This window comes from Engystomops pustulosus, chromosome 2, assembly GCF_040894005.1.
Source record: "Engystomops pustulosus chromosome 2, aEngPut4.maternal, whole genome shotgun sequence".
NCBI lineage: Eukaryota > Metazoa > Chordata > Amphibia > Anura > Leptodactylidae > Engystomops > Engystomops pustulosus.
Genome location: NC_092412.1, coordinates 250,047,668 through 250,074,464, shown reverse-complemented (window position 1 = coordinate 250,074,464; position 26,797 = coordinate 250,047,668). Strand labels below are relative to the sequence as shown.

The 26,797-nt window shown below is 44.2% G+C and overlaps 1 protein-coding gene across 1 annotated transcript; it reads right to left on the bottom strand.

Moving 5' to 3' along the window:
* Positions 1-4,397: 4,397 nt before the first annotated feature.
* On the bottom strand, positions 4,398-23,386 carry LOC140119597 (interferon-induced GTP-binding protein Mx1-like). The gene is made up of 13 exons (XM_072138803.1): positions 23,227-23,386; positions 17,169-17,359; positions 16,523-16,660; positions 16,258-16,412; positions 15,867-16,005; positions 15,051-15,249; positions 14,880-14,958; positions 13,553-13,675; positions 13,278-13,422; positions 12,062-12,220; positions 10,292-10,368; positions 8,653-8,895; positions 4,398-6,037 (listed from the first exon to the last, which is right to left on the bottom strand). Exons 2-13 carry the CDS (start codon positions 17,356-17,358, stop codon positions 5,807-5,809), a joined length of 1,878 nt encoding a protein of 625 aa, XP_071994904.1. The 5' UTR covers position 17,359; positions 23,227-23,386; the 3' UTR covers positions 4,398-5,806.
* Positions 23,387-26,797: the final 3,411 nt, after the last annotated feature.

The following is a 26,797-nucleotide window of genomic DNA, read 5'->3' as shown; positions in this document are numbered from 1 at the left end:
TGAGTGATGATGTCACGCAGTCGTCGTCTGATCACTACATGCTGCCACCAAAACAGTGCATCGGCGATCTTCCCCTGCAATGGCAGCTGTGTCTCCAGTGGCCGTCAGCTGCCTGAAGAGCAAGGAAGAGCATGCAGCGTTGTGGGATCACTGGAAGGGAGGGTGAGGTAAGTATGAAGTTTATTATTTTGTGGCCATTTTCTACAGGGGACTGGCGGCTAAATTATACAGGGGGCTGGTGGCTGTATTTTACAGGGGGCTGTAGGCTATATACTACAGAGGGCTGGCAGGCTACATACTACAGGGGGCTGGCAGGCAAAATACTTCCGTAAACATTGTTGGAAGGGCCCCCACCAGTTTGCGCCCAGGGGCCCCCACCACCATTAATCCAGCCCTGCCTAGGAGAAAAAAAAGGTTACCGCCCTCTTGGCTAATATGAGCTAATTCATATAACAAATAAATCTGGGGACCATATCTTTTGAGCGGATGGATTTTTATGAAACACAGATCAAATTGTCTTTATTATGGTGTTAATAAAAAGTTACAGGCGGTCCCCTACTTAAGAACACCTGACTTACATACGACCCCTAGTTACAATCGGACCTCTGGATGTTGGTAATTTGCTGTACTTTATCCTTAGGCTACAATAATCAGCTGTAACAGTTATCACAGGTGTCTGTAATGAAGCTTTAGTGTTATTCCTGGTTCTTATCATAATCCAACATTTTTAAAATCACAGAGACCAAAATATATTTGTCTGGAGTTACAATTATAAAATATACAGTTCCAACTTACATACAAATTCAACTTAAAGGAAACCTGCCACTACGGATCTACCTATTAACGTATGTAAGGATAGCCCTTTTTAGGCCTAATCCTTTACTCCCCTCTATCTTTGCTAATCTTTAATCAGGGTAATATGCACATTTTCTAAAGAGGCTACTGGGGCGTGGAGTAGCGGGAGCTGAGGCTACAGGTCCGCAAAGCGCATGCGCAAAACACTTACCAGCGGCTGCCCGATCTCTGCTCCAAACCCAGAAATACTGCGCATGCGCAGAACTCCGGCTTCACAGGCGAGTGTGCAGAGCTCCTTGTAGGTGCCCGCTGAAGATGTCTGGGTAGGAGGAGTAAAGAGGCTACTGGGGCATGAAGTAGCCGCACCGTGTAACCTCAGCTCCAGCTACTCCCCGCCCCAGTAGCCTCTTTAGAAAATTTGCATATTACCATGATTAAAGATTAGCAAAGATAGACGGGAGTAAAGGTTTAGCCCTAAAAAGGGCTATCCTTAGGCCCCTTCCACACTTGCGGGTGTGATGCGCTGAACTCGCATCACACTCACAGCGAGTGCTGCCTGGATCTCCCGGCCGAACGCTGCAGACCGGAACTGAACTGACATGATGAGTTCAGTTCCGGTTTGCAGCGTTTGGGCCGGGAGATGCAGGTGCACCTACCACCAGATCTACTTTAATAGGGAGATCCGTAGTGGTAGATTTCCTTTAAGAACAAACCTACAGAACCTATCTTGTTTGTAACTCGGGACTGCCTGTATTTATTTATCCACATACATTTTACATCTATGTTGAGATTTAAAGGGGTTGACCACTTTTCAATAAAACTCTTCCATTATCTCTCATCTCTCATGTATATGTATCTGTGTCTTTGCCTCCTTTCAGAGCTTCAGCTTTTCCCTGCTCTCTGGATGCTGCCCTCTGCATATACATAACTTCCACTCTCTAACTGCTCTCACGGCGTCTCCCATTGTGTCTCTCTTTTCACAGTCTGTCCTAACTGACAGAGACAGGAAGAGGGGAGGGGGAGGGAACTACTGCTGCAGCTCCTCCTATTCAGCTGACCTGAGATGTAAACTGCTGATTCAGACTGCTGAATCTCTCAATGAACACTAAGGGATTATCCACAAGGCAGTAAAGGCACATGTGGCCAGTCGCTTTAATATAAAAATACCTAATTTACTTAATCCTTAAGAGGGCTGCGTGCTCAGTGCAGTTTTCCTAATTTTTTAATTTATTAATTAAAATATAAATATGCGCTACTCCAATATGCACGGTTTTCCCACGTATTTTCCGAATTTTACAGTTTTGTGCCACATTGCCCCGGGTTTTTAGCGCACGCGATCGGATTGTGTCGAATCAGCGCCGGCTTGATGCGGCGAAAATCGGGGGGTGTGGCCATCGGAGAACCCGACAGAAATCGGAAAAATTGCGCTAGTTAAAAAAAAAAAAGGGTCGCTTGACACTCCCTTACATGCACCAGGAAGAGGTGAACTCCGGCGGACCTCGGTGCAGCAGCGACACCTGCTGGATATCGGGCACACGACCATAGTGAATTGCCGGAAGACCCAAATCCTCGTCGGAGAACGCGACGCAGGATCGCGACAGGACCGGTTAAGTAAATGACCCCATTGTGTGCATATACAGGCAGTCCCCGGGTTACGTACAAGATAGGGTCCGGAGGTTTGTTCTTAAGTTGAATTTGTATGTAAGTGGAAACTGTATATTTTATAATTGACATTCTAGACAAAATGTTTTATTTGCCCAAGTGACAATTGGAGTTTCAACATTTTTTGCTGTAATGGGACCAAGGATTATCAATAAAGCTTTATTCCAGACACCTTACAGCTGATTATTACAGTCTGGGACTATAGTAACATCCAGAGAGGTCACCAGAGGTCACAGGGGGTAGAGAGGTCGTCTGTGAGCCGGGTGTCCTTAAATAGGGGACCGTCTGTATATTAAACCGCCTGTTTTCTGTTGCCAGTGCCCAATTGCCTTTAGAAATCCCATAATTAGTTTGTCAGTTATTCTCAGTATAACGGCAGCTGCTTTGTGAAGGCCTCAGAGGTTTGTTAGAGAACATGAGTGAACAAATAGCATAATGAAAACCAGAGAACACAGCGGACAGCAGAGGGATATTGTTGTGGCACAGTCTATTGTGGAGTGAGGCAGCTCTGAAGATCTCCCGGAGCTCCCGGATCAACCCATAATCTGTAATTGGAAGAAGTATGGCGCAACTGCTAAGCAACCGGAACAGGGCCACCCAATGTCCACCGAAAGTCCAAAGTCACTCGGGAGAAGACACAGAGATCCACAGCTCAGGGAGTTGAGAAGAAACTATTAGTCATGTCCTCCACAAATCTTCTCTTTATGGAAGAGCGACAGAAAGAAGCTATTACTGACCATCGTATATGGGGAGAACAGCAAGAACACGGGAAGAAGGGGCTCTGCTCAGAGGAGACCGGAACCAAATTACCCTTAAAAAAATGTCTTTGTTTCACCATTGTCTGACACTCTCACTTTGGTGTACGGAGATGTGTAAGGTGTCATTTTTGTGAGACAAGCTGATATTTTCATTAAGACATTTTTGGGAACTGTGTGAAATTGTGGTGAATTTTATCAAAGATTTTATGGACAGGGGGCCCAATTTGATGAAAAACTGGTTAGGGCATTCACTACAAGGAGTACTTATATTTATATTTTGATAGGACATTTTGGATAACAGAGATACTTAACTCACGATTTTTATTCGTTTATACTTGTGTTCTACGGAAATCATTTTTAATTTTTTACATTTTTTTAGGGTGTTTGAACCCTAGAGGGTCTGATAACAACTGTATTGCAGTATATTATAAATGATAATATACTGTAATAGTTATAGCCAAATGACAGACCAGGAAATCTCTAAGAAGCTAAAACGGCAACCAATAAGCACCCCCCCCCCCCTGATGATGTCACCAATTGTGGCAGCTAACATGAGATGCAGGTGATACTTGGGAAGGTGCTACGTTCTAAAAAGCCATAGACTGCCAACACTGAGCTGCTCCTCCTCCCCTTTGTCCAAGAGTGATGACTGCAGGCTTCTGGTTGGATACTACAGCATTGACTCATAGCAGTGATGAGAAACTAGCAGCTCAGTATTGAGAGAAGATATTTCTTCTGGATGAAGGGCCTCCCACCATAGCATTTCCAGAGCTGCAGCTTTGGATTAAGAAAAAACTTTGCCTCACCTCCATCGACTCCAACTCTTATCCATCCCATACGAAGCTCCACCGATCCTGGAGCAAACAGTCTGACTCCGCCCATCGACAGTAAAGACTGATTTCTTGGGAATGGTGGGAGCTACATTAAAAATTCTAACTGTGTGTGAATAAGTAGGGGCGGCGCCGATCCAAATTTGCAGGTGTTGATGGATGTAGCACTGTCCTGCTGCTACTAACAAGCTATTCATAAAGGCCGATACCTATAACACTTCCTAAAGTTCACCGTAGTCAAACATGTATGTTAGATTTAAAGACCCCCTAAAAAAAAAACCTTTCACATTGTCAAGACTAGATACCCCCATACACATTTTCAGTCATAACACTTCAACCATCAGGACACGTATAAGGAAGCAGGCTATATTTTTATTTTTAAGAAGAAATACAGTACACATACATCAAAAAGTCCAACACCGATTCCAATGGTACACGTTGGTTGGATCCCAGTACAGCTAAGCCCCACAATGTGCTAGAAGACGGCAGAATTTATCACTGGAAAGGTCCGTACACAAACAAATTAGAAATTGCCCCTTCTGCAATTTGCCCCTTTGCCCTTGAACACCCAAAAAGAAAATGTACTGCCCATAAAGCTAGACTAATCCATAAATGGATGTTCAGACTATGTCAATGTGGGGGTGGGGGGTTATCAGGCAGCAAAGAGGATATTCGGGCACCCAGCAGTCCAAAAACAACAGCTCTGGTGTCCAAAAGTTCTCTTACCACATCAAAGCTTCCAGAGTAGTTATCCGGTTGCAATATCAGAAGCTACGCAGGGGATAGAGATAGGAACAGATCTTCCTACTAAAATTGCAGTACCCCGTCATGGCCACTTTACAATGTGTGTAGCTATTTGTTTTGGACTCCTTCCCTTGTACAGGTTAAGCCAGAATTGAGCAGCTTTGGGTCTTTTTTATTGGAGTTCCAACAATTTGATACAGATGACCTATCCAGAAATGGCCAGCTGCACTGAAAAATCCTTGAAGAACTGTAACAAGTCCAATAAAAGCAGCAATTTTTATTCATTTAAAGGGGTTGTCCAGGAATGAAAAAAAATTGATAAATGGCCAGGGGGGGGGGAAGCTTAAAAAAACTGCAAAAAACTACTTGTACTCACCTCCTCTGATGCTCCCATTCTGCTGACTACACGTCTACTGCAGCACCAGTTCAGGAAGTAACAGGAACAGCAGTGATGGGCGGAGTCATGGGAGAAGGGGGACGTCGGAGGAGGTGAGTATAAGTGGTTTATTGTTTTTAATAAAGTCATCCAGAGCCATATATCAATTTTTATTGGTCACGGAAAACCCCTTTAAAGCAAATGGTTTATGGTCTTCACTGTGAGACAATCTCTACCAAGAAGAGGGGAGAGGGAGGGAACTACTTCTGCAGCTCCTCCTATTCAGCTGACCTGAGATGTAAACTGCTGATTCAGCATTGTTATAACTGATAAGCACTGATAAGAGATTAACTCGATGTGTCGGTAACTTTTGAATTCATTAGGATTATAATTTATACTGGAACTTATGAACTATTCCAAAAATGTATTATACTTTCATATCTATGTGTCAGTCTATTAAACCTTTATCGATGGCAGCTCAGTGTTATATAAGTGAATGGAGTATAAGTATTCGTAAAAATGAAATACATAAATGCCCCCCTATCCTTGGTCAGACCCCCAAGCAATCAGTTATTCCATGGGAAGGGTAGACCTGCCCATTCAATGCCCCCTTTGGGATGTACCACTGTAAGTAGGTTTTGTTAGCCCGGGAAGCGGAGCAGACGTTTATGGGCCTCAGATAAGCGGTGAATCCTTTGCTTCAGGAAATTTCTGGTGCTGGTGAGATCTTTACTTTCTTTCAGAAGAGACTCGTGTTCTTCTCTGTCCTGTAGGAGTTGTAGCATCTCCTTCTGAAGCCGCTTCCCATATTCTTGTAAAATGTAAAACTGGATGATCAGAGGGATCTGATTGGCCAGACGGTCTGTAGCCCCCTGTGCAAAGAGAACAACATGGTGACCAAAACTTATGCGAGTGATAGTCAGTGACGGACGGGCATGTCGGGCTTATCAGAGGTGGTGATCTGGGGGCCCAAACTTCAACCATACAGTGCTGTTACAATATCATATCATGTAGGACATATCAACAAGGTCTTATCTCATATATAAAGCTGATTGTATGTATGTGAGTGTGTATGTATGTATGTATGTATATATGTGTGTGTGTATGTATCTATGAGCTCTGAGCTGTGATTGGTTACTATAGGTAATGAATAGAAGATGCTTATGTGTGTTCTGATTGGTTGCTATGGTCAACTAGAATAGTTCTGTTCTCCGACACTTCTGATAAATCTCCCCATAGACAAAGTGACAGCCAAAGACAAATACAGAGACGGTCAGAGACAGTCAGCGACAGTCAGAGACATTCAGAGAAAACCAGAGACAGAAAGAGACAGAAGCAGTCAGAGACAGTCAAAGACAGGAAGACATGGACAGAGACAGTCAGAGACACTCAGAGGCAGAGAAAGCAGAGGTAGACAGAGACAGAGGTCAGAGACAGTCAGTGACAGAGATGGTCAGAGACACAGACGGTCAGTGACAGAGACAGTCAGAGACAATCAGAGACAGCAGAGACAGAGATGGTCAGAGACAGTCGGAGACAGAGTCGGACAGAGACGGTCAGAGACAGTTAGTGACGGACCCCAAACACCTTTATCAGCTTCAATCTCCGGAACAACTCCATAGACTCAGTTAAGGTAACAATAATAATAATCTTTCTTTATATAGCGCCATCTTATTCTGTAGCGCTGTACAAACTGCAGGCGGTTTATGGGCCCCGAAGCTGCTGACAGATATTCTTTAGTTCACTGTTAACTCTTTTAATTGTAGCCTAGTGGCTATGCAACATAGTGATATGGTCTGGGCTCCTTCTAATTATGGTGTCATCAAGATATGTATTTACAGGAAATCTACCATCAGAATCCATCATGATAAAGCAGAGACACTTACTGTCATAGATCCAGTCACCGTGACTGTAGTAACACGCCAGGGAGATCGCAATACATGAGGCTGAAGTCACATTTGTCGTTTGCATTTTGTGTGTTACCATGAATTTGGCTGGTTTGAAAGCGTTTTTCTTCATTGCTGAAAGTGTAAGCACCAGTGTTATCATTTTCACAGCTGCTTACACTTCCAGCAATGAAAAATACCGCTTTCAAACCAGCCAAATGGATGGTAACATATAAAACGCATGTGTTTCTGCATTGCGCTTCAAAACGCAAAGCAAACGCCATGTGTGACCGCACCCTGAGATTTACTAAACCTGGAAATTAAAACTTACATTTAATTGGGTCACAAAACAAATAACTGAAAGGAAATTGAATTTAGAAACAACTAATACATTTCAATAAACTGTGAATGTAAAAATGTATAAATAAAAAAAGGACAAACTTTCAGTGTCCAACAAATGTAAATTATGTGAATTAATTACAATTACAATGATTACAGACAGTCCCCGGGTTACATACAAGATAGGTTCCACAGGTTTGTTCTTAAGTTGAATTTGTATGTAAGTCGAAACTGTATATTTTATAATTGTAGATCCAGAAAAAAAAAATGCTTTTGCCCTTGGACAATTGGAGTTTTAAAATTTTTAGCTGTAATGGGACCAAGGATTATCAATAAAGCTTCATTACAGACACTTTACAGCTGATCATTGCATTCAGAGAGCGTCACCAGAGGTCACAGGGGGCAGAGGGGTCCGTCTTTAACTAGGGGTCGTCTGTAAGTGAGGTGTTCTTAAGTAGGGGACCGCTTGTAAAACAGGGTCCAAGGAAGAAAAAATCTGCCATATCCGGCCACATGCAGTATAATGCCCACGTAGCAAGTAGCTTTGTAGCTGTACTTCAGTAGTGGACACAATACTTGGACCAAGTGCAGATTTGTGCTTTATGGGTCCCAAAAAATGGAGAAAATTTTTTTTACATAAGGCAAATGTTGTACGGAACACCTGGGAGACAAAGATACACAAGGCCCATAAAAGACAGCAAAAGTCTCAGTGAAAAGTCGCAAAACAACAAAAAGTCTCAAAAATTCAAGAAAAAAAGAAACAGCCGAAATACAGATACATGTTCCCCATTGACTCAAGTATCAGCCTAGGGTGAGAAATGCGGTAACAACTCTATAATAACACGTCCAGTAGCCTCCCCTAATCAATGAAACCCCTAATTGGGGTTTAGGCTTGATAACTCAGGTGTGAATATTATATTTGTTAATGATTGTCACTTTTGCTTTGTTTTGCTGGTTGTGGCTTTGACTTGTTCCTGACAGGGGTGTAACTGGAGGGGGGTTGCAGAGGGTGTGGTCTCAACTGGGCCCAAGAGGGCTAGGGGGCCCATATGGTGTATCTTTCCTACTATAAACAATACGTTATAATTGGGGGCCAGGTAGACATTTTGCACTGGGCCAATCAGTTTCCAGCTGCGCTATTGGTTCCTGACCTCTTACTTCTTCCTTGACCAATGACTCCAACTACGAGTAGCTCAAAGGATCTGCCATTCAGACCATCCCCCGTGTCAGGAGACAATGTAAAACTACAAATTAGTACATACCTTAAAATAGGCCTCTACGTGGTTGGTCATCTCCTTGACAGAGCACTGGAACAGGTCAAGGGCATCTTCTTCCTCGACACTCTCGTCATCACTGCACTGAGGTTTATTATTTTTGAAGACCGTTTCCAGCTCGTATCTGTAACTTTTGTCCTGGGAGTAGACCATCTGCTCCATCATAAACTGCGTTTTAATGAGATTGTCCGCTGAATCTTCCTGTGATTGTCTCAGGTTTTCAATTTTTGTCTAAAATGAAAGTAAAGGGGCATAAAAAGTGATCACTGACTACTGAAATGGTTAATTCAGAATGGGGACAGATGGCTGTAAATGGTTAAAGAAACTACTATTGGAATGTCGATGATAGTAGATTGGCGGGAGAAAGGATAAACTAATTATAGTCAGTAGCCCAGTCCCTCCCCTCTACATAAACTTCTTTGTAATTTTGAAGTCTAGCTCCTGTGACTCACTATTCCTCCTCTCCTCTCCATAGACTTCTTTGTAATTTTGAAGTCTAGCTCCTGTGACTCACTATTCCTCCTCTCCTCTCCATAGACTTCTTTGTAATTTTGAAGTCTAGCTCCTGTGACTCACTATTCCTCCTCTCCTCTCCATAGACTTCTTTGTAATTTTGAAGTCTAGCTCCTGTGACTCACTATTCCTCATCCCCTTTACATAGACTTCTTTGTAATCTTGAGGTCTAGCTCCTGGGACTCACTGCTCCCCCTCCCCTCTCCATAGACTTCTTTGTAATCTTGAGGTCTAGCTGATGTGACTCACTACTCCTCCTCCCCTTTCCATAAACTTCTTTGTAATCTTGAGGTCTCGCTGCTGTGACTCACTGCTCCCCCTCCCCTCTTCATAGACATCTTTGTAATCTTGAGGTCTAGCTCCTGTGACTCACTGCTCCCCCTTCCCTCTTCATAGACATCTTTGTAATCTTGAGGTCTAGCTGATGTGACTCATTACTCCCCCTCCCCTTTCTATAGACTTCTATGCAATCTTAAGGTCTAGCTCCTGTGACTCACTGCTCCCCCTCCCCTCTTCATAGACTTCTTTGTAATCTTGAGGTCTAGCTCCTGTGACTCACTGCTCCCCCTCCCCTCTTCATAGACTTCTTTGTAATCTTGAGGTCTAGCTCCTGTGAATCACTGCTCCCCCTTCCCTCTTCATAGACTTCTTTGTAATCTTGAGGTCTAGCTCCTGTGACTCACTACTCCTCCTCCCCTCTCCATAGACTTCTTTGTAATATTGAGGTCTCGATGATGTGACTCACTACTGCCCCTCCCCTTTCCATAGACTTCTTTATAATATTGAGGTCTCACTGCTGTGACTCATTGCTCCCCCTCCCCTCTCCATAGACTTCAATGCAATCTTGATGTCTAGCTGCTGTGACTCCCTGCTCACCTTCCCTTTCCCTCTCAATAGACTTTTTTTTTTTTTTTTTAAGTTCTGTAAGCTTCTGTGGAAAGCAGATTGAGAAGAGAAGAGGGAGGCGGAGAAGAGCCACAGTAAATGGAGAAGGAAGCACTTTCCTCTGATGTTACATAGTTTCTTGTCATCCCTACTATTGGCTTATGAAAATTCGATTGAAAAGTTACTTTTTAGGATCCACACTTGACCTTTTAAAATAACCCCCACTTACCTTTGTCACTTTACAGAGATTCATAAAGTTGAAAAAATGTGTCCAGGCAATTTCACTGAATGTTTTTCGTACCATGTCTAGAGAAACAACACACGATTACTATCCGAGAGAAATCTTAAGCTGTTCCTAAAGGGAATATCAATGATCTATAATGATATATCACCAAAATATTCTACACTCATAGGTTACACACACCCTGGAGAGGCCCCCGCATGATGCTACATGCAATACTGTATAGCGCATAACACCATGCGGTGCATTCTTATTATAATATTGTTAACAGATAGAAAAGAACCTGTCAGCAGCTTACTGATAGGACTCCCATATCCGGAGTACATTTACAGAGTCATTACACACAGAGGAACATTATTCAAGGGTTTATTACTGTTAATGTTGATGATTGTGGCTACAGCCAAGTAAAACCCAAAAGTCATTGGGGCAGATTTACTTACCCGGTCCCGTCACGATCCCGCGGTGCATTGTCCGGCGAGGATTCGGTCCGGCGCGATTCGCTAAGATCGTTCACCCGAGTTTCTACAGGTGTCGCTGCTGCGCTGAGGTCCGCCTCAGTTCACCTTCTTCTTCCTGGTGCATGTAAGTGCTGATCTTGCGACACATTTCCTTTTTTTAAATTCTGTCGGGTTGTCCGAATCCGTCGGGTTGTCCATCGGCCCGCCCCCTTATTTCTGTCTCTTACTAGCCGGCGTGGATGCGCCAAAATCCGACCCCCTGCGCCAAAATCCTGCGGCAATTTGGCACAAAACATAAATTATTAGGGGTTTTTTAGGGGTAACACTGCCCTACATGCCCTTACATATGGCAGGCATACAGGGTGTTATCTGGTGTTATGTAAAGTGAAATGGTTAAAAGTCTGTATATATTCAAACAAAGAAATGGTTAAATTATTCATGGTTTCAATAAAGCTGTGGCCGACCCCGAGTCACCCCACAATTGAGAATGTTTAAGCAATGGTTTCTGTGTGGTTATTCATATTTGAACTATGCAGTATTAAAGGGGCCAATCCGACTCCGGGTTAGTACGTGTTTATTATTTGAGCAGTCATCACTTGACCTTTTGTGGCTTCCCCTCCTTGTAGGGTGTGTCGATGACTTTCTTCTGGACATCTGTCAAGTCATGATTGTGTCGCCTACTGAACCAGACTAAGGGACCTTTTAAACCTTAGGAAGCCTTTGCATTTGTTTTGGGATAATTTTTAAAATTTTCTGAGATAATGGGGGTCATTTACAAAGGGCCCGATTCGCGTTTTCCCGACGTGTTACCCAAATATTTCCGATTTGCGCCGATTTTCCCTGTATTTCCCCGGGATTTTGGCGCATCGGCGCCGGCATGCGCGCGACGGAAATCAGGGGGGGCGTGGCCGAACGAAAACCCGACGTATTCGGAAAAACCGCCGCATTTAAAAACAGAAAATGTGTCGCTTGGGACGCGCTTACCTTCACTTGGTCCGGGTCGGTGAATTTCAGGGCATCCGGATGCTTTTCAGCGCAGCAGCGCCACCTGGTGGATGGCGGAGGAACTACCTTGATGAATCCTGGCCGGACCCGGATCCACTGCAGAGAACGCGCCGCTGGATCGCCAACGGACCGGGTAAGTACATCTGCCCCAATGACTTTTCCGTGGCTGTAGCCATAATCATCAATATTAACATAAAAAGCACTTGGAAAAGTTCACTCTGTTTGTAATGTCTCTATATAATATATGGGTTTCACTTTTTGAAGCAGCCGCCGGGGCAGATAATGCCGCTCTCACCGGTCACCGCTTTCAGCACATCTCTGGCGGGATCCTCCATGTTTCCGATCTTTTCCTTAACAATCGCTTCAAAGGTCTTATAGTTAATAAATCCCGGGAGTTCTCTTCCTCGGTGCAACTTCTCATATTCTTTTATTTCATCCTTCAGCTTCGAGTTAACTGAAAAACATATAGTCACAGGGGATTTTATGGTCAGGTGACAATAAAGTAGTAAAAATCTGTAGATATTAGGGTTCATGAGGATGAACTACTTACAACCCCCTTAAGCCTGTAGTACAGGCGGTCCCCTACTTAAGGACACTCGACTTACAGACGAGCCCTAGTTACAGACGGACCCCTCTGCCCCCTGTGACCTCTGGTGACCTCTCTGGATGCTTTACTTTAGTCCCAGGCTGCAATGATCAGCTGTAAGGTGTCTGTAATGAAGCTTTATTGATAATCCTTGGTCCCATTACAGCAAAAAATTTGAAAATCCAATTGTCCCTGGGGCAAATTTTTTTTTTGTCTGGAGCCACAATTATAAAATATACAGTTTCGACTTGCATACAAATTCAACTTAAGAACAAACCCATGGACTATATCTTGTATGTAACCCGGGGACTGCCTGTATTGATACCAAATACACATATACTATATATAGCTACGTATATTTAAATGGACCATGTTAGTTCCAATACCTCCAAAATTAACATCAGTACTCTTTATGGGCCTTTGCTGGGAGCAGATACTTTCTATTGTGGCCAAAAACTGATGAAACAAGAGATAACTATCTTTTTATGGTAACATAATCAGCATGCAAGTGCACTGAGGGCGGGGTCTAAATTGCAACCGATATTAGTGAGTGCTCTGGGTCCCCTCTCTGGAGTCAATGCACGCTGCCACTTTAGTTACGATTGGCATTTCCTGTCTTTTCCTGTGTTACAATTAACTTTAGGCACATCTAACATATTGGTCCCGCCTCCATTGCACTTGCAGGTTGATTTACATATCCATGAAAAAACAAAATTTCACTTCTTCAGTTTAAAATGAATGTTTCTGCTCCTATAAAGTGACCTTACATGGCACTAGTATTGTGTTGGAAGGTATCTTGAACCTTAAAGACTCCCTTCAAAGGGCACAACCTATTTGTAGCGGCCTACAAACTCTTTAAACCCAAGAGATGAGCTATTATCACAGGGGAAGGCTGTAATCATCCTCTCTTCCCGTCACAACTCACACTCCATGATGGAGTCATCCAGCTCGTCCTGCCACGTATTGAAGAACTTCCGAACTCGAGCAAAAAGTTTGGGCGTCTTTGTGAGTGACACCGATTCTTCTCCTTGGATAACGTAAGCGATGTCCAGGTTGAATTGCTGAATTTTCTGTTGAGGTATAAAATTACACATATACATAAAATTCGTTCATGTCCTGTCCTGGTGTTTTTGAGGACCAGGACTGGTGTAGATACGGGGACTATGCTCTGTGGTGCTTTGTGAGCTCCTGTATTGTTACCTCCACCAGGAAGGCCAGGCTCTCGCTCTCGTCCTCCGGGACGCCTAACCCGCACTTCTCTAGCTCGTCTTTTGTGTTCTGAAGTTTTTCTTTTATCTGATCCTCCAGTGCCGGCAGTGATTTCTGTAAATATAAGAAAACTATTACATCAAGGTGCCACAAGACTCCCCCTGTATGTCTCTGGTCATGCTACGCTCTACCCGTTCTTTCCTCTACCCATTCTAAGTGCTTCATCTGGTTCAGTAGGTGACACAATCACGGGGAGATGGTGGAGAGAGGGGACACTGCTGAAGTTAAGGCTTCAAGAGTCACCACAAACAGATGTGTCCAGGGCATCTCCCCAAATTATTAATCGGCCTTTTCTTAACAATCCTATGAAGGCTCTGGTTATCCCGGTTGCTTGTGCAACTTTTTCTATCACACCATTTTCCTTCCACTTAACTTTCCATTAATAAGCTCTGATACATTACTGTGTACATCAACGGCTAATTCAGCCATGACCATTTGTGGCTTCCCCTCCTTGTGGGTTGTGTCAATGACTTTCTTTTGGACATGTGTCGAGTCATGATTGTGTCGCCTACTGAACTAGACTAAGGGACCTTTTAAGCCTTTGCAGACAGCACACAGCCCAAAATAACAGGATTGATTCGGTGGTAAGGCGTGGGTAATAGAAAAACTGTGCTGCAATCTGTTGGGTAACATCTGTTAATAGGCAAAATGAGTTGGTGGATAGTCTCAAACATTGTCGGACTGGGTTGTCTTAGGCCCACCAGAGAAAATTAATCTTGGGCCCACTCTTCATTATCCGGCAGGAAATAGATTCTAGCTGCTTCCAAATTGGGTTGCTTTTTGTTGGACCTCTGGGGTTTAGTATTCCGTATGGTTGAACCAGGGCCCACCGGAGGATCCTCTGGTACTCTGGTTGGCCAGACCGACAACAGTCTCAAAGACAATAGAGGCCAATGAGCTGAACGTTGGACAAATGTTTGCTATATTTTTTTTCCAGCAAACTGGATTGAGTCACCGGGTGACCTTGGTGTCATTATCTCCTCTCTGCTCTGCTTGCTCTCTCCCTTTTCCTCCCTCCTGCAGATGTGAGCCAACAGAGATTTAGTTGGAGCACAGGGTCAACTAAAAACTGCATGAGGAGGGGGAGGGATGAAAGAGGGTGGATCCAGAAAAGCAGAGAGCAGATAATGATGATGATTGCAGCCTTCTAAAAAAAAACACCTAAAAGGTCTATGGGAAGCTGTCATTAGGTGAAAATGTGTAATCCTGATGATAGGTTCCCTTTAAACATCAGGGATCAAATATTTTGATGACTTACATTGATGTGCTCCACGAGTTCTGAGGTGAGCCTTTGAGCCAGACATGGGATGGTGGCTTTCTCCTCAGTCATAAGGTCCCTAACAAGTAGACATTCAAAAGAGTAGAAAAATAATTCTAATGCAAATGTTTTTGGCCACTATTATTAAAGTTGATGGTGACGGTGACTTACGAGAAAAACTCATGATCTTCAAAAAAGTTCTTCTCCTTCTCAGTGGCTTCTTTTAGGGATAGCTTCCCCTGGACCTCCTGCTGCCCCCGACATTTCACAATCATGTAGCCCTTCTTCAGGTAGATGACATTATTGTTTACTATGTTGACCACATTCTCCTCAGTTCCCTTGTCTATTAAGTCAGGCTTGGTGAGGATTCCTACAGTTACCAAAAAAAAATCACCACTTTTGTGAAAAAAATCAATGTAGACCTTCAGCAGAATTTTTTGTATTTTAATTCCCTTGTACCCATAATTATCTTTCTTTACCTCCATAAAACTTTCCTTGGTCTGGAACATTGGCGTCTATAGAAAAAAATCCAACTGTGCCAGAATCGGTGAATTTGAGTTCTTGGAGTTGGCAAAAGCCAAGAGTCCAACTACTGGGATCTCCATCAATCACAGGAATGGAAGCCCATAAGTCCCCTGAAGTGCCCCACATGTAGGCAGCACTAATGGTCCTGCTGGAATGGTACCGTATTCACTTATATGGAGTTGGGGGACACGATTGGACCAGTAGTCTCATAGAAGTCCAAGAGAAGTAAATGGAGCACCCACCAAGCTTGTTCACCAGTGGTCAATTCATGTGAGGCCTTTCAGGGGAATCATGAGATTTGGTGTTCAAAGAGGGTTCCAGTGATGAAACCTCTAGAGGGTTCCAGATTTCACTCTGTTGCTGGTTCACTCTACGTCATGGCCACCAGTAAATGGTGGGATTTGCTATCTTCGAAATAAAAGTGCCAGCATAATGATGAGGTTCTCATGACCACACACTCACCCAAAGTTCTTTCTCCACTTGGATCCACCTCACGTGCCATCTCCAGGGCTTCAGTTGTAGCAATGTCAACAGTACAAGGCACCACGACTAAACAGATTGTTTCTTGTCTCTCGATATACTTCTTTATGAGTCTTTTGATCTGGAATTATATAGATTTTGGATCAATCCTATTTTCATCAACTTTTGAAGTATGACCTTAGTGACCCAAGAGAGAGCTTGTAATCACAATGGAGACGTTTTTCTAGATTGACAATTCTGACTTTTAGGGCTATGCTACACATTTTGCATGAAAACCCAATAACTTCCCTGGGAAGACAATATCAGATATTTTGGTTATTAAAAAGATTCTGGGGATTTTGAAAAAAAAACTCATTGTGATTTGGTTCCTCACCTTGTCCCCGATATCCTTTGGTTGGTTTCCAACAGGAACTCTTGCAATACCAGGTAGATCGATGAGGGTCAGGTCAGGAACTTCAGGAGAGACCACCTCAAGGCTGATAAGCTCAGAACAGATCCCTAGTCCTGGACCAGCCATTGCATCCTGAGCTGGACAATTGATATATAAAATAAGTAAGAGAGAGCAAAATGTCCTTAAAGTAATATTTACATAATTTTTTCTACCTTAATTATCATCCAGATGAGATGATGCCACTTACCTTTCATGATCTCCTTCTCCACCTCCAGAGGATTCTCCAGCTCTTGGTTGATAGTGAGATAACTGATCTTTCCCCTCCATTCGGAATCCCTTTTACCTTTGATAAGTTTGAGCTCTAATGGACACCGGGTGACAATACCTGCAAGAGAACGGCATAAAACCAACCAAGGTCTGGGCTCCAAGTGAACCTTCAGATGGAATAACAAAGCCCATGGTCTGAACCACCAGGACCAGTTGACTTCTTGGGAGTAAACCTTCTTGGTGTTGGACCACCAGGAAAAGAGTGACATTTTATGGTAGAATTATTTCAACATTATTAATTTTATAGACCATGTATGGAAGTCTTGTGTAACATAAAATATTTGTTTTATATGGAAAAGGATCCAAGTTCCAGTTTAACTGGCACAACCCTCGGAGGAGCACCAGGGGGAGTGTCACCAAAGTGTCCAGATGTCTAGTAGAAGAAGGACCTCTTATTTTCTGCTGTGTCCCAGCCTCCGATTAAGTAACAACTTTAGACTTATTTAGGGGAGTCCCTACTCTAAGGGCCTAGATTTCCATAACACTTGCCCTGTAGGGGGCGTTTGTCTGGAACAAACTTCTATTCCAGGAGGCAATTTCTTAATAAACGACTAACATCTGCTCACCGCTTCCTCTGGGCAGTGTAATTCCAGACAGAGCCTCCAGGACAGAACTTTTCCCAGAACTCTGATCTCCGATCACAGCGATCGCCGGTAACGCCAGATCCTTCTCCACCCCCAGTGACCTCAGGGAGTCAATGAGGTCAATACATGGGCGGATCTTCTCCTCATATGTGTCATATAAGCAGTTCGACATTCTGCAGGTACAAAGCATATTTATGATTTAGTGCTATAAAATTTTGCATAAAACACATTTTACCAAAATTTTTTTAAAATTTGCAGCCATCTTACACATCCCCTAGAGACAGGCAGCCATGTTACACATCACCTAGAGACAGGCAGCCATGTTACACATCACCTAGAGACAGGCAGCCATCTTACACATCCCCTAGAGACAGGCAGCCATCTTACACATCCCCTAGAGACAGGCAGCCATGTTACACATCACCTAGAGACAGGCAGCCATGTTACACATCCCCTAGAGACAGGAAGCCATCTTACATACCCCCTAGAGACAGGCAGCCATCTTACACATCCCCTAGAGACAGGCAGCCATGTTACACATCACCTAGAGACAGGCAGCCATCTTACACATTACCTAGAGACAGGCAGCCATGTTACACATCACCTAGAGACAGGCAGCCATGTTACACATCACCTAGAGACAGGCAGCCATGTTATACATCACCTAGAGACAGGCGGCCATGTTACACATCACCTAGAGACAGGCAGCCATGTTACACATCACCTAGAGACAGGCAGCCATGTTACACATCACCTAGAGACAGGCAGCCATGTTATACATCACCTAGAGACAGGCAGCCATGTTACACATCACCTAGAGACAGACAGCCATGTTATACATCACCTAGAGACAGGCAGCCATGTTACACATCACCTAGAGACAGGCAGCCATGTTACACATCACCTAGAGACAGGCAGCCATGTTACACATCACCTAGAGACAGGCAGCCATGTTACACATCACCTAGAGACAGGCAGCCATGTTACACATCACCTAGAGACAGGCAGCCATGTTACACATCACCTAGAGACAGGCAGCCATGTTACACATCACCTAGAGACAGGCAGCCATCTTACACATCCCCTAGAGACAGGCAGCCATGTTACACATCACCTAGAGACAGGCAGCCATCTTACACATCACCTAGAGACAGGCAGCCATGTTACACATCACCTAGAGACAGGCAGCCATCTTACACATCCCCTAGAGACAGGCAGCCATCTTACACATCACCTAGAGACAGGCAGCCATGTTACACATCACCTAGAGACAGGCAGCCATCTTACACATCACCTAGTGACAGGCAGCCATGTTACACATCCCCTAGAGACAGGAAGCCATGTTACACATCGCCTAGAGATAGGCAGCCATGTTACACATCACCTAGAGACAGGAAGCCATGCTACACATCATATAGAGACAGGCAGCCATGTTACACATCACCTAGAGACAGGCAGCCATCTTACACATCCCCTAGAGACAGGCAGCCATCTTACACATCACCTAGAGACAGACAGCCAACTTACACATCACCTAGAGACAGGCAGCCATGTTACACATCACCTAGAGACAGGCAGCCATCTTACACATCACCTAGAGACAGACAGCCAACTTACACATCACCTAGAGACAGGCAGCCATGTTACACATCCCCTAGAGACAGGCAGCCAACTTACACATCACCTAGAGACAGGCAGCCATGTTACACATCCCCAAGAGACAGGCAGCCATGTTGCACATCACCTAGAGACAGGCAGCCATCTTACACATCACCTAGAGACAGGCAGCCATGTTACACATCCCCAAGAGACAGGCAGCCATCTTATACATTACCTAGAGACAGGAAGCCATGTCACACATCACCTAGTGACAGGCAGCCATGTTACACATCACCTAGAGACAGGCAGCCATGTTACACATCACCTAGTGACAGGCAGCCATGTTACACATCCCCTAGAGACAGGCAGCCATGTTACACATCCCCTAGAGACAGGCAGCCATGTTACACATCCCCTAGAGACAGGCAGCCATGTTACACATCACCTAGAGACTGGCAGCCATCTTACACATTACCTAGAGACAGGAAGCCATGTTACACATCACCTAGTGACAGGCAGTCATGTTACACATCCCCTAGAGACAGGCAGTCATGTTACACATCACCTAGTGACAGGCAGCCATGTTACACACCCCCTAGAGACAGGCAGTCATGTTACACATCCCCTAGAGACAGGCAGACATGTTACACATTACCTAGAGACAGGCAGCCATGTTACACATCACCTAGAGACAGACAGCCATCTTACACATCCCCTAGAGACAGGCAGCCATGTTACACATCACCTAGAGACAGGCAGCCATGTTACACATCACCTAGAGACAGGCAGCCATCTTACACATCCCCTAGAGACAGGCAGCCATCTTACACATCACCGAGAGACAGGCAGCCATCTTACACATCCCCTAGAGACAGGCAGCCATCTTACACATCCCCTAGAGACAGGCAGCCATGTTGCACATCACCTAGAGACAGGAAGCCATCTTACACATCACCTAGAGACAGGCAGCCATGTTACACATCCCCAAGAGACAGGCAGCCATCTTATACATTACCTAGAGACAGGAAGCCATGTTACACATCACCTAGTGACAGGCAGCCATGTTACACATCCCCTAGAGACAGGCAGCCATGTTACACATCACCTAGAGACAGGCAGCCATCTTACACATCCCCTAGAGACAGGCAGCCATCTTACACATCCCCTAGAGACAGGCAGCCATGTTGCACATCACCTAGAGACAGGAAGCCATCTTACACATCACCTAGAGACAGGCAGCCATGTTACACATCCCCAAGAGACAGGCAGCCATCTTATACATTACCTAGAGACAGGAAGCCATGTTACACATCACCTAGTGACAGGCAGCCATGTTACACATCCCCTAGAGACAGGCAGCCATGTTACACATCACCTAGAGACAGGAAGCCATGTTACACATCACCTAGTGACAGGCAGCCATGTTACACATCCCCTAGAGACAGGCAGCCATGTTACACATCACCTAGAGACTGGCAGCCATCTTACACATTACCTAGAGACAGGAAGCCATGTTACACATCACCTAGTGACAGGCAGCCATGTTATACATCACCTAGTGACAGGCAGTCATGTTACACATCCCCTAGAGACAGGCAGTCATGTTACACATCACCTAGTGACAGGCAGCCATGTTACACATCCCCTAGAGACAGGCAGTCATGTTACACATCCCCTAGAGACAGGCAGACATGTTACACATTACCTAGAGACAGGCAGCCATGTTATACACATCACCTAGAGACAGGCAGCCATGTTACACATCACCTAGAGACAGGCAGCCATGTTATACACATCACCTAGAGACAGGCAGCCATGTTACACATCACCTAGAGACAGACAGCCATGTTATGTATCACCTATAGACAGACAGCCATGTTACACATCACCAAGAGACAGGCAGCCATCTTACACATCACCTAGAGACAGGCAGCCATCTTACACATCCCTTAGAGACAGGCAGCCATCTTACACATCCCCTAGAGACAGGCAGCCATGTTGCACATCACCTAGAGACAGGAAGCCATCTTACACATCACCTAGAGACAGGTAGCCATGTTACACATCCCCAAGAGACAGGCAGCCATCTTATACATTACCTAGAGACAGGAAGCCATGTTACACATCACCTAGTGACAGGCAGCCATGTTACACATCCCCTAGAGACAGGCAGCCATGTTACACATCACCTAGAGACTGGCAGCCATCTTACACATTACCTAGAGACAGGCAGCCATGTTACACATCCCCTAGAGACAGGCAGCCATGTTACACATCCCCTAGAGACTATCAGCCATCTTACACATTACCTAGAGACAGGCAGCCATGTTACACATCACCTAGAGACAGACAGCCATGTTATATATCACCTATAGACAGACAGCCATGTTACACATCACCTAGAGACAGGCAGCCATCTTACACATCACCTAGAGACAGGCAGCCATCTTACACATCCCCTAGAGACAGGCAGCCATCTTACACATCCCCTAGAGACAGGCAGCCATGTTGCACATCACCTAGAGACAGGAAGCCATCTTACACATCACCTAGAGACAGGCAGCCATCTTACACATCACCTAGAGACAGGCAGCCATCTTACACATCACCTAGAGACAGGCAGCCATCTTACACATCCCCAAGAGACAGGTAGCCATCTTATACATTACCTAGAGACAGGAAGCCATGTTACACATCACCTAGTGACAGGCAGCCATGTTACACATCCCCTAGAGACAGGCAGCCATGTTACACATCACCTAGAGACTGGCAGCCATCTTACACATTACCTAGAGACAGGCAGCCATGTTACACATCCCCTAGAGACAGGCAGCCATCTTATACATTACCTAGAGACAGGCAGCCATGTTACACATCCCCTAGAGACTATCAGCCATCTTACACATTACCTAGAAACAGGAAGCCATGTTACACATCACCTAGTGACAGGCAGCCATGTTACACATCCCCTAGAGACAGGCAGTCATGTTACACATCACCTAGTGACAGGCAGCCATGTTACACATCCCCTAGAGACAGGAAGCCATGTTACACATCCCCTAGAGACAGGCAGCCATGTTTCACATCACCTAGAGACAGACAGCCATGTTACACATCACCTAGAGACAGACAGCCATGTTACACATCACCTAGAGACAGGCAGCCATGTTACACATCACCTAGAGACAGGCAGCCATGTTACACATCACCTAGAGACAGGGAGCCATGTTACACATCACCTAGAGACAGACAGCCATGTTACACATCACCTAGAGACAGGCAGCCATGTTACACATCTCCTAGAGGCAGGCTGCCATGTTATACACATCACCTAGAGACAGGCAGCCATGTTACACATCACCTAGAGACAGGCAGATATCTTACACATCACCTAGAGACAGGCAGCCATGTTACACATCACCTAGAGACAGGCGGCCATGTTACACATCACCTAGAGACATGCAGCCATGTTACACATCACCTAGAGACAGACAGCCATCTTACACATCCCCTAGAGACAGGCAGCCATCTTAAACATCCCCTAGAGACAGGCAGCCATCTTACACATTACCTAGAGACAGACAGCCATGTTACACCCCACCTAGAGACAGGCAGCCATCTTACACATTACCTAGAGACAGACAGCCATCCTTCATTACAACTACAGACACCTAGAGACAGGCAGCCATGTTACACACAGTGCAGTAGTTGTGGCAAAGATCCAGCATTAATCATATTCACATGTACATAATCCAGTCCCGTTTTAGTGCCGGGGTCACATGACCATGTTTGGTCCCGTTTTGTTATCCTATGGAGAAATTACTCTGTAATATTCTACTGTTCTAGATTGGGTTCACTGGCAGAAGAAGGTCTGAGCAGGACATTATATACTTGTATATATGTATAATACTCTTACACTTTATAAGAGATATTTTAGTTTTAGTGGCCTGTGGTGGCAGCTGTTGGGTAAATGTGCCAGGATTTGGACCTCTCCCAATCTGATATTAATGATGTTCCATCCGAAGGTCAGGACAGGGGACGTGAATCACATCTCAGTGTCCTGTGACATCAGATCTCAGTGTCCTGTGATATCACATCTGAGTGTCCTGTGACATCACATCTGAGTGTCCTGTGACATCACATCTCAGTGTCCTGTGACATCACATCTCAGTGTCCTGTGACATCACATCTCAGTGTCCTGTGACATCACATCTCAGTGTCCTGTGATATCACATCTCAGTGTCCTGTGACATCACATCTCAGTGTCCTGTGACATCACATCTCAGTGTCCTGTGACATCACAGCTCCAGGCAGAAACAACTCAACCACAGGAAAACATAGATATATGAAAAGTGCAAAATGTACAGAAATAGGATAATTTTTAATCGCAAGGAAAAAAGCAATTAGGTTGAAGCTGGAAATAATAAATCTGAGTTCTCACCTGTCGGGTGCAGAGCTGGAGGGTCCACAGAGAGGATGTACAGGGGGATGAATCAGCTTCTTATACACCCAGACTGGGACTAGGGAGGGGAGGGGGGAGCATCATTACAGGAAAACAAAAACGAAACTCCTGCAACTCAGAGAATAGAAAGTCTTCCCAGCCCTGAGATTCTGCAGATTCATACAGGAGTAACACTGCTGGAGGACATGCTGGGAGATGTAGTGCCACAGGAATAATACACACAGTGATATCACAGTACAGGGCTAATACATACAGTGATGTCACAGTACAGAGATAATACACACAGTGATGTCACAGTACAGGGATAATACACACAGTGATGTCACAGTACAGGGATAATACACACAGTGATGTCACAGTACAGGGATAATACACACAGTGATGTCACAGTACAGGGATAATACACACAGTGATGTCACAGTACAGGGATAACACACACAGTGATGTCACAGTACAGGGAGAACACACACAGTGATGTCACAGTACAGGGAGAATACACACAGTGATGTCACAGTACAGGGATAATACACACAGTGATGTCACAGCACAGTGATAATACACACAGTGATTTCACAGTACAGGGAGAATACACACAGTGATGTCACAGTGCAGGGATAATACATACAGTGATGTCACAGTACAGAGATAATACACGCAGTGATATCACAGTACAGGGATAATACACACAGTGATGTCACAGTACAGGGAGAATACACACAGTGATGTCACAGTGCAGGGATAATACACACAGTGATATCACAGTGCAGTGATAATACACACAGTGATGTCACAGTACAGAGATAATACACACAGTGATGTCACAGTACAGGGGTAATACACACAGCAATGTCACAGTGCAGAGATAATACACACAGTGATGTCACAGTACAGGGATAATAAACACAGTGATGTCACAGTACAGGCATAATACACACAGTGATGTCACAGTAGAGGGATAATACACACAGTGATGTCACAGTACAGGGATAATACACACAGTGATGTCACAGTACAGAAATAATACACACAGTGATGTCACAGTACAGGGATAATATACACAGTGATGTCACAGTACAGGGATAAAACACACAGTGATGTCATAGTACAGGGATAACACACACAGTGATGTCACAGTACAGGGAGAATACACACAGTGATGTCACAGTACAGGGAGAATACAAACAGTGATGTCACAGTGCAGGGATAATACACACAGTGATATCACAGTACAGGGATAATACACACAGTGATGTTACAGTACAGGGACAATACACACAGTGATGTCACAGTACAGGGATAATACACACAGTGATGTCACAGTACAGGGATAATACACACAGTGATGTCACAGTACAGGGATAATACACACAGTGATATCACAGTACAGGGATAATACACACAGTGATATCACAGTACAGGGATAATACACACAGTGATGTCACAGTACAGGGATAATACACACAGTGATATCACAGTGCAGTGATAATACATACAGTGATGTCACAGTACAGAGATAATACACACAGTGATGTCACAGTACAGGGGTAATACACACAGCAATGTCACAGTACAGAGATAATACACACAGTGATGTCACAGTACAGGAATAATACACACAGTGATGTCACAGTACAGGGATAATACACACAGCGATGTCACAGTACAGAGATAATACACACAGTGATGTCACAGTACAGGGATAATACACACAGTGATGTCACAGTACAGAGATAATACACACAGTGATGTCACAGTACAGGGGCAATACACACAGCAATGTCACAGTACAGAGATAATACACACAGTGATGTCACAGTACAGGAATAATACACACAGTGATGTCACAGTACAGGGATAATACACACAGTGATGTCACAGTACAGGGATAATACACACAGTGATGTCACAGTACAGAGATAATACACACAGCGATGTCACAGTACAGAGATAATACACACAGTGATGTCACAGTACAGGGATAATACACACAGTGATGTCACAGTACAGATATAATACACACCGTGATGCCACATTACAGGGATAATACACACAGTGATGTCACAGTACAGGCATAATACACACAGTGATGTCACAGTACAGAGATAATACACACAGTGATGTCACAGTACAGGGATAATACACACAGCGATGTCACAGTACAGGGATAATACACACAGTGATGTCACAGTACAGGGATAATACACACAGTGATGTCACAGTACAGATATAATACACACCGTGATGCCACATTACAGGGATAATACACACAGTGATGTCACAGTACAGGCATAATACACACAGTGATGTCACAGTACAGAGATAATACACACAGTGATGTCACAGTACAGGGATAATACACACAGCGATGTCACAGTACAGGGATACTATACACAGTGATGACATCATATGTAATCAGACTCTTAGAATTTATGAACCCAAGGGGGTCTAAAAGTACAGTTAAAAAAATTACTAAAAGTATAAACCACCCCCTTTCCACGGTTAAGAAATATAAAAATCAAACTGATTAAGATTTTGGTGTCCCCACTTCCCAAAATACCTGATCTATAAAAATATAATGAATGATTATTCTCAGCCATGCGTAACCAAAAAAGGCCAAAACGCCAATTTTGTACTATATGAAAACATATAAAATGTGAATAAAAAGCAATCACCAGGTCATACAGTCCACAAAATAGCAGCAATGAAAACATCTGCTCCACCTCTGAAAAAAGACACCCTCCCTTAATGTGCACTGGAGAATGAAAATGATTAGTGTCAGCACAAGGCGAAACAAAGAAATTTTTTTGAATGAAAGATTAACATTTTTTTAATGTAATAAAACATAATAAAACCTGTATACATGTGGAATCTCCGTGATCATACTGACCCAAAGAATAAAGGGGAGGTGCCATGTGGAGCGCACAGTGACACCCATAAAAACCAAGCCCACAGAAAAAATGCTGCAATTCTGTTTTTCAGTAAATTTCATCGCATTTGGAATTTTTTTCCAGCTTCGCTGTAGATGCCATGGAGTATTAAATACTGTCACCCGGAAGTACAAATTGTTACACAAAAAACAAGCCCCATAGGTTGAGTGTTAGGAATTTTGAATTGAAAAAACAAAAACGGGAATCGGAAGGAAGAGGCGTGTCCAGAGCACACAGGAAGGGTGTTACTTCTGGTTTTTAAACACATGTTCTGGGAGTCCTGGCTACATTTCACCACTGGGTGGGGCCCCCCTCATATATGGGGCCCCAGGCAATTGCCCCTAAAGAATGTGAAATGCCCCAGGAGGCTGCGCGTCACAGGTGACATTACGTTTTTGAAACACAATACAAAATCTGAGGAGATTTACCTAATTAACATTCTGTTAACATTTGTGTTCTGTAAATGCAGTGTTAACAGAATGTTGACATGGTGTAAACACACTGCGTTACTATTGAGTTTTTGCATAAGTCATAAAACACGTTTATTATTATTCATCCGGTGAAAGAACAAGACAACAAGTAGCAACAGTAAAATGTATAAAAGCTTAACATAGTAAATGGCC

What these genes read in the sequence shown, in the direction of transcription:
- LOC140119597 (XM_072138803.1), bottom strand. Translation starts at nt 17,358, where the DNA reads ATGTCGAACTGCTTATATGACACATATGAGGAGAAGATCCGCCCATGT. An exon ending in TACACTGCCCAGAGGAAGCG is followed by an intron (nt 16,661 to 17,168) that starts GTGAGCAGATGT and finishes GTTCTCTTGCAG; the next exon opens with GTATTGTCACCCGGTGTCCA. An exon ending in GCCTGGCCTTCCTGGTGGAG is followed by an intron (nt 13,423 to 13,552) that starts GTAACAATACAG and finishes ATACCTCAACAG; the next exon opens with AAAATTCAGCAATTCAACCT.